General features: G+C 40.7%; 1 protein-coding gene across 10 annotated transcripts in view; it reads right to left on the bottom strand.

Moving 5' to 3' along the window:
- Nucleotides 1-7,100: 7,100 nt before the first annotated feature.
- The window catches only part of MCF2L (MCF.2 cell line derived transforming sequence like), a 159,209-nt gene continuing 156,805 nt past the window's right edge, over nucleotides 7,101-9,504 (bottom strand). For all 10 annotated transcript variants that reach the window (XM_027640237.1, XM_027640265.1, XM_027640287.1 and 7 more), the window contains one exon: nucleotides 7,101-9,401. In XM_027640237.1, the coding sequence (XP_027496038.1) occupies nucleotides 9,307-9,401 (95 nt within the window). In that variant the 3' untranslated portion in view covers nucleotides 7,101-9,306. The remainder of the gene's footprint in view (nucleotides 9,402-9,504) is intronic.

The raw sequence follows: 9,504 nt of genomic DNA, 5'->3' as shown, positions 1-9,504 counted from the left end.
GAAGAGGTGCCGAGCTGATCCACATTGTACTTTATTACTAACAACAGGGCTTTAAGGAGCTAGTCTGCAGACAGTGTTTTATTTGGAACATAAGCGGTTCTCTGATTTAATGGAAATCAATTAATGGAATCAGACTGGAGAGCTGACAACATTCTTGGGGAAATATTTACCTAAGATAGCAGCAAGGTAAAGAGCATGTTTGTCTATGAGAAGTGAAGCATTGCCTAAAGGCAATGTGTTTTCCAAGCTGTTCTCCTCTTCCTGTGTGGAAAGGAAAGAGGGTCACCCCTGCATCTGAATGCTACAGCAAAGGAAAGCAACAGCTGGATTTTCACTTTCCTGCCAACATTCAGCATAACTTCCTGCAGAAGTCATGATTGCTTAGGAGAGTCAGGCTCCTGGCTGTTTGCATGCAGTCCTGTTGTTTAGTGGTGGTGCACATAGCTGGATGTTCTGTTCTGCTTCAGAACCACTTTCCCAAGAGGCAGCATCCGGGCACTTCTCTGGATCACAGCCTGGCTAATTCCCAGCAGTCCTGTTCCTGGGACAGCTGGAAACAGATGGGCAGTGCTGTCCCAGGCAAAGGAAAGAGGCCAGTTACTGGAATGCAAAAGAAGCTACAGCAGCCCTATGCTGCTTTTTGGGAACCCTCTTCATGCCTCAGAGACTGCCAACACAATCCTCCTTGTTAACTTGGCTGTGGCAAGTGAGTTGAAAATAGAAAGTGTGTGTTCAGCTTAGCAAGACCAAACCTAAGCTTGTTGGAGCTGTTTGAAAGTTTCTTGTTGTCTCATCTTCTCGGGGAAAGACCTAGCCCCATCTAGTTGAATGAGTCGCACAGATCAGAGTATGAAGCTCTGCCTTCCGTACCTGAGGCCAGCCTCGGTCTGCACCTATGTCCTCCCCTCCTTGCATTTCCTTAGGCTGGGTGGGTATCTCCCTGCTGGGGAGGGTGAGGTGGCTGCCACTCCACAGTGGCATTGCAGCACCTCTGGACCATGGTAGTCCCTTGCTTTCTTCATAATATGCAGATCCTGTACATCCTTTAGGACTGATGCAGTATTTTCATTCTGTCTTCCTTCCTCTCTTGGCATCCCTTAAACGTGAAAGATTTTGCTTATATTTCTTGGGAACACTCAGTTATTATTTTTAGAGCCCAGGAAGGAGACCAAGTGCTGGGAACAAGAGTCAATTTACATAGGGACCATCCTTCTTCCAAAAACAATTCATGCAATTAGGCTCCATCAAGGATGAACCTGAGGAGGGTCACCACGGATTCAGCACTCCCAGGACTATGTTACAGATCAAGAAGTTCACACTCAGGGATCTCATCACAAAGGTGTTTCCTACTAACTTCAGCTAGACCAGTTCTTTGCCTAAAGAGCTATGTTTTTAAAGAGCCCTCTTTCCTTTTACTGTCTTAGACCCCAAGGCTCCTGGTTTCAGCTGACAGAGTTAATTTTCTTCTTAGTAGCTGGTACAGTGCTGGGTTTTGGATTCAGTATGAGGATAATGTTGATAACACACTGATGTTTTGGCTGTTGCTGAGCAGTGCTTACCCTGTCAGGGACTTTTCAGTTTGCCATGCTCTGCCAGTGAGCAGGTGCACAAGAAGCTATGAGGGAGCATGGTCAGGACAGGTGATCCAAACTGGCCAAAGGGATATTCCATTCCATAGGATGTCATGTTCAGTAGACAAACTGGGGAAGTTGGCTGGAAGGGGACAATCGCTGCCTGGGAATGGGTTGGGCATCGGTCAGTGGATGATGAGCAATTGTATTGTGCCTCACTTGTTTCTCTTGGGTTTTTCTCTCTCTCTCTCTGTGTCTCCTTTTTATACTATTATTATTATTATATTAGTATTATTAATATTGTATTTTATTTTGGTTTAATTATTAAATGGTTCTTATTTCAACCCACAAATTTTGCTTCGTTTTTTTGTCCTGATTCTCCTCCTCATCCCATAGGGAAGTGGGCAGTGAGTGAGCAGTTGCCTGGTAACTAGTTGCAGGCTGGGTTTAAACCACAACAGCCCCCTTGGTGCCCAGCGTGGGGCCTGGAAAGTTAACAACTGATCCAACCAGAGCATATTAAATTAAGTTCATTATAGAGCATATTAAATTAAGTTCATTATAAGCTTTCATTGCATTGGTTTAATTGTCACTGGTCCCAATGTTGGTTTATTTGCCATCAGAGTGGTTGTGCTTGTTCTCAGGGTTGTGTTGTGCAATACCTTACTTGCAGCCTTTCTTTGCTGTTTTGGTGTTCATCACCTGTGGGACCTGGGCTATGGCTGTAATTTTGTTGTACTTCACAGTATTGGCTTACAGTCTGATAGAATTGCTGGTCGTGAAACTAGTCTGATGTGTTCTCAGCATTGGCATGACCTCTGTATTTCGGGAGCCATCTATTGGGAATTATTAAAAATTACACCTTTAGCCTTTTTTCCTTGCAGAACCAATCTATTGAGGAGACTCCTTCCTCCCTCTCTCCCTCCGTGCCTGCCTGCCTACCTGTCTTCCATCTTCAGAAGCCCTCCAGACTGATTAAAGTAGCATTTGAAAATTTTAAATGTTTTTAGTATCCTTTGAATACCCTTAAAACCAGCCTGGCCCCAAACCCCATGACGAGCACTGCTACTCAAAGGAGGAAGAGAGGGATTCAAATCCCAGCAACAGGCTCTGAAGCTGCTGACATTCTGTTACCAAGCACTGGGGCTACTCACGCTCCAGTTTGATTTCACTTGGAGGGGTGTCCAGTACAGCTGAAAATGACTGACCCAGGGGTGTAAGCACAGGCTTACCATCTGCCATGGACACATCCAGACTGCACTGGAATAGGTTGAAGCTCTGGAACATCTGCAATGTATCGATAATAGCGTCATGTGGGATGATACAACAGAAGAAGTTTTTGAGAAAAGGAAGAAAATAGTTAAATCCTTCTGAAAGGCAGTTTTGCCATAAAACAAAGTAAAGGTCAAGGGCTGTGCACAGGAAATTCAGTTTTAGGGGATACAATGGCAAGATGGGTGTTGCCACATCCCAATGGTTGTGATCAACAAAATAACAGCAATGTCTCCACCAGCTAGCTAGAAACAAACACAGCTTTCCTAGGTGTTGCAGGTTTCTGGAGAATGCGCATCCCAAATTGCAGTCTGATTGTCATCTCTCTCTATCAAGTGACCAGGAAGAAGAATGATTTCAAACGGTTTCACCCTGAGTAACAACAAGCCTTTGAACAAATCCAGGAGATAGTTCACGCAGTAGTCCTCGGTTCAGTGCAAACAGGGCAAGATGTAAAGAATGTGCTTTACACCACAGGAAGAACAGTCCTATCTGGAACCTCTGGCAGGAAGCACAGGGGAAACTCACGGTTGACACCAGAGGATCCAAAGCCCGCTATATTCCAGCTGATAAAGAGACACTGGCAGCTTATGAAGATGTCAGAGCCGCTTTGGCAGTGATTGCTTCTGAAGCACACAGCTCCTCCTGGCACCCCAGTTACTCATGCTGGGTTGAATGTTCAAAGGGAGGGTCCCCTCTTCACATCATGCAACAGATGTTTGTGCAGCAGTGATGGAATCAGAACTCGGTTCACCATGCAACAATCCAAATACCACATGCCATCTTTCCTGCCCTGAAAGACTGTTATGACAGATGGGGACCGAGGTCATGAACTAAATGAACTCAGTGGATTTTTATAAGTATGGTCTATAGGCTAAGAGAATGGTATCTGTGTGTATAACTATCCAAAGATGGGAAAGGTGATGGGGTATTTGATAGTGTGGGACTTGGAATGATGTACGTGCTATAGAATATAAAGTGCTAAATACTGTGCTGGTTTTGGCTGGGATAGAGTTCATTTTCTTCCTAGTAACTGCTACAATGCTGGGTTTTTTGAATTCATTATGAGGATAATGTTGATAACATGCTGATGTTTTGGCTGTTGCTAAGTAGTGCTTACCTAAGTCAGGGACTTTTCAGTGTCTCACACTCTGCCAGTGAGGACCTGCACAAGAAACTGTGAGGGAGCATGGCCAGGATAGGTGACTCAAACTGGCCAAAGGGATATTCCACACCACAGGATGTCATGCCCACTATATAAACTGAGGAGTTACCTGGAAGGGGCCAATTGCTGATCAGTGAGGGGGGGGGCATCGATCTGCAGGTGCCGAGTAATTGCATTTTGCAGCACTTATCCTTTCTTGGCTTTTCTCCCTCTGTTACTATTACTATTATTGTTGTTGTTATTATATCATTATCATTAGTATATTTTACTTCGTTCCAATTATTGAAGTGTTCTTATCTCAACCCACAAGTCCTCTACTTTTCTGTTCTTGATTCTCCTCCCCAGCCTACTGGGTGGGAGGGAGGGAGCGAGTGAGCAGCTGCATAGTGGTTAGCTGCTGGCTAGGGCTAAACCATGACACCAACCAGAGGAGCAAACAGCAGTTTGCTTTTCCTTCCCAGAAGTGTTTTCTTCCCCTAAGTGTTACTTTGTTTTCCTTCCTGTGTGGTCCTGCTGTAGTTCATGAAAATTGCCCTGGTGTCCTGCTCTATAAATCTTGCCAGTGCAGGCTTTAGGCTTGGCTTATGTTTTCTGAGCAATTTCAAGAAAAATAATCTGCTATTCAATTAAAAGTGAATATATATTAATGCAAACATGCATCCCTGCTGCTCATGGGTGCTACTAGAATCAGTCTGGGGACAGCTGCTCAGAAAATATTATGATATTTTTAGTGTACGTGTTTGATGTGCCAATGTTGCTCTATTTAAAAAAATAAATAGTTAAAAAAATTAAACATGAACAATATTACAATGTGAAATAAAAAATCAAAAGCAAAAACATGAGCCTGGAAGACATGATGAACTGATATCTTAGAACATGTCCTTCTTTATTTTTGCTTTGTTTTCTACTCACATTTTTAAAAGAAAAACACAATTTTTCTATTTTTAGTTTCACATTTTGGGTCAGAGAGAAGATGCATGGAAGCTATTTGGAACTGGGCAACTTGATCTGATCCAACAAGTCACTGGTCATTTAAGCGTGAGTTTTCTAGTCAGGGCTCAGGAACAATTAAAAAAAAATCAATAAATTCCATTTTGAAGAGGCTGTAAGAGAACATTTGAGTAAGTTGACAAGGCTGTGTCTAGGCAAGAATGCCTTTGGAATGAGCTGCTTCAGAAATTCACAGAAAATTAAATTTAAATCTCCAATAATAATAATAGTTGCCATTATTCATTCATCAGAGTAATTAAAAGCAAGCCAAGCCTGTGATGAAGTCAATAATTTTTTTTCTGTTGTAGTAATCTATAAATATATAAGTATCAAGCTGCTAAACTTTAAAGCAAATTATTTGGGATTTAGACTTCAAAAAAAGAACTAGTTCTTTCCAGGAGAAAATTACTTGTCTGCTTGATGGAGTTCTGTATCTCCATACAGCAATTATTCTCAAAAAGAGGAAACAGAAATTGGGATATAATATTTTTGATTATTTTTTTTTTGCGACCAGCTCTGAATACAAATGCTTAACATAGTAGTTTTTAGTTTTGATGTTCTTTCTTTTCTTTTGTTGCTTGAGGGGAATATTTGAAGATACCTAGAGAATAAATGAAGAAAAAAGATAAAGTTTGCCACAAAGTTTGTCTGTTTCATGCCACCTATCTCAGTTGGCAATGAGAGATATTAACTCTGCTACAGAGGTTTTCATGACTGTGTCCTGAGACCATCACAGCTGTAACAGCACCACTGGCAAATCTAGTCTAGTAGTCTTTTAAATGCAGCTGGGGACCTTGCTGTCTCATCAATGGATGTGGAACGAATAAACATTCATCTCCTTTCAAATGAAAGCCTGGAGAAGCTGCCTCAACATCTAAACATCTTATTTTGATAATATGGTCTCTAGACTCAGTTTACACAAGGTCTTAAGGGACAATAGAACGCAGCTCTTTTATTCCTACATCCTTAATTGAGGGAATTGAGTTTGGGTAGCTTCCTCGTTCCAGGCAGATCTGGTGCTCGCCCATACACACCTAGGCACTTGTGTGGACACTCCAGACTTCACAGTGCAGTTCATAACATCATCTGACATATGACAGAGAAGGGTAATTGGAGTCCCTGTCATTTTGAGGTAAGTGATGTGAACTATGGTCCAACATTGTCAGGTTTGTTCAATGACATCTGTGCAGTACAGAGAAAAGGGTTTGTGTTCCAACTAGCAAGCTTCTTCTGTGCCTATGAAAGACTGTGCTCAAACTTTGAGCCAGTGATAAAGAAATCAATTATTATTAGGTTTTTATACAGAAAACTCTTTATTTTCCACTAAGGTAGATCTGGGCTGGAATTCCTTCATTCTTTTTCTCTAACAAGTATGATATGACTCTACTCAAAAAGGTTGGACCTCCTTTTACTCAGAAAAATAGGACTGTGTACTATAGAGGGTGCTGTTGTGTTAACAAGAGTAAACAAAAAGCAATCAAACCCTAGTAACACCTTAACTGGATTGTGTAATGCGCATGGCCACCCACTCAGCCCAAATCACTCCAGTCAGTGTGAAATTCAACTTCTCCCATGGTATGATGGTCCTTAAAGTCATTAATCAGTGGATGTGCAAACATGTTCCTCTTCAGATGCTGCGAAAGTGAACATGGTGTCTTGTTTCTCACCCAGCTGTGGCCAGATGTGGACCTCCAACTTGTTCTTCTAAGACCATAGGATCAAGAGGAGCATGCCTACAGGAGAAGGCGAACCATGGGATACACAGCTTTTTTCAGGAAAACCCAAGGGCCATGTGCCTTCTTTCATTAAAGGGTGTATGGGAAAAAGGGAGTCAATCCAATTACCTGGTAACGGTTTTCATTTTTTATCCCCAACCTGCTTTAATTCCCCAGTGCCAGGTAAGTGAGACCAGAGCACAAGGGTGAAATGGTGTTTCTCTGAGATGGTCCCAGAATGAACAGGCAGAGGACTGGAACACACAGCTCCCGACAGCTGGACAGCCCTAGTTTTTCATTCCAAATCCTCCAGCCTCTCTCTGTTTTTATATGATACTCATAAGAAGCTTTCAAGACTGTGAGACAAAATAAACCCCAGAGAATGTCTATATAAAGGCATTCAGCAAGAAGTGCTGAAATTTATTCAAATTAATTACAGTAGAGACCTCTGACTTTGAACTTCTAATTCACAACAGCAGTAAAAAAAGGAAATGGTGAAATGGGTTGTATTAAAGTGCAGTGATGTGGAGAAAACCATTGAAATAACACAAATGAGGCTGCAGTGAGAAATGAAACAAGTTTCATCCTAGCAACGACAGCAATATATAAGCAAATTATGTTACAGATAATTTACAAAATAACTTACATAAATGAAGATAAGCTGAATCTCATGTTGCCATTTAATTGTTAAATATCAGACTAAATATTCCTGGTCAGCACAGTATTATATGGGATAATTAAAAAAAAGATCAGAGGATTTCTGCATTGAAAAAGTTGGCTGAAGTAAAACTCTGATCAGCCTTTATATTGCAGTATTGCAAGAAACCTAAGTATTTATGAATTGTAAAGTGACACATTCAGCAGCATGAAGACTATAAATACATCTTTTACATTGATATCTACACACATATACATATCTACACACACACACACATATATATACACACAAGCACATACATGCACATACATATGTGCATAAATATATGCGTGTGTTTATATATATACGTTTCAATTTGTACTGACCATGGTCAGCTGCATTTTGATTGTGTCTGGGGTAGGGTTGCTTTCACAACCCAGGTGTAAAATCATTCTTAGGAGTGTTTGTCATTTACCTTTCCTAAGCTGCAGCCTCTAAAACATAACATTTTGGCATAATGATAGACTTCAGGGCTCAGCCATCAGAGGGTCTGATGATTACCAGCAGTTCTCATTGACATAATCTACTGTGCTTAGCACTTCTGAAAAATTATGCTCTTAGTGCCCACTTTATTTTTAAATAATATGATACATGAATCAGTTAAAAACCTGTTTTCATATAAGCAAAAATATTTGAGAGCTAGACAGAAATGAACGCAGTATTCTATACATGCACACAGTTTTGTACTGTTTTTAAGGATGATGTGCAAAAAATGTCTGACAACATGAAAACTTACAATATTGGCCACTTGAAAAGTGGCAAGTTTACCATCACCTTTCCTTTAAAAAAAAATTAAAATATTTATCTGTAGCATAAATCTGACTATTCTCTAAGATTTTTTTCTCCTGTGCTCCCCTTTTATAGAAAAATTATGTCATTGGGTTTTTTTGCTCTTTCAATGAATCTGGAACAAACGCTATGTAGACTGAAAACACATTGGATTTCCTGCCTTCATAGGTTTGACTGAAGGAAGGCTCTTGACCCACAGTGCAGCCACAATAGTTTCCCCTGTCTGTAACTGCACGTTAATTGTGAGAGCTGAAAGTAACCATGCAATTACCATTTATTAAAAAATCATTTAGTGAATAAGAACATCTGTGTATCATTGTGCACCTATGTAAGGAAAAAGACACTACTAAATTGCCAAGGCTATGTAAACACAGTGATCTTGGTAAAGAATTTGGTTGTGAGACCAAAATACCTCAGAAAAGAGCTGTTCCATTGCACACATCATTAAAAGGTTGGAAAGGATAAAATAATAGTTTCTTTTGATGCTGTTGTGGTCAGTGAATTGGTCATATCTGTATCCCAGTCTCTAGGGAGCAGACAAATACCCTGAAGACCCAAGACAAAAAGGTGAACCAAACCTCCTCCGTCGTTGCTGTAAGAGTCCCATTCATTGCATTGACTGAGGTATGTCCCTGGAGAAAAGGGGTTTTGGGGACAAGAAATTGTAAACTTGGATTTATTTTCCTCATACTTATCCTGTAGAGTGATTGCTGTGTTATTAGTTTACAATGAGCATTGAGCACTGAACACATTTTGTTTGCTCACATTCAGATTCTGGCTGTTACAAAATTAAATTTCAGTTCTGCAGAAACCTGATTGTGCATCAAGAAGAAAATGCGTTTTATGCTAAGAGCTCGGCAGCTTCAGACTTCAGAGCATAAACCTCTACAAAACCCTATTTCAAATCATTTAACTTTTATTTACAACTTCACATTCCATGCACTTTTCATTGGGATCTTCTGTGAGAACCTGTAAAATCACCACTAAAAATACTCAGAGCTGGCAACACAGAATGGTGGTTCTCCGATGGAGTCCAATGTCCATAACGCTGCAGCAAATGACAGTCTCTGAATTCACCTTCCATAGAAGTGGAATGAAAACTTCATATTAGCCCTTAATGTCAGAGAAGCTGGTACTGCTGACATTGCAGCTATCACTGCAACTTGATGATGTGCTCAAAGTGCTGGAGGCAGTGCCTGATTCTGGAATGAAAGGAAAAAAAAAAACAACGCAAGAAAATATTATATAGTGGTTGTTTTTCATTACTTTCTTTGATAACAGGAATCTCCAGAGACACAATAATCT

The sequence above is a fragment of the Corapipo altera genome, unplaced genomic scaffold, assembly GCF_003945725.1.
Source record: "Corapipo altera isolate COAL_440 unplaced genomic scaffold, ASM394572v1 0, whole genome shotgun sequence".
NCBI lineage: Eukaryota > Metazoa > Chordata > Aves > Passeriformes > Pipridae > Corapipo > Corapipo altera.
This window is presented reverse-complemented; position numbering and strand designations above follow the sequence as displayed.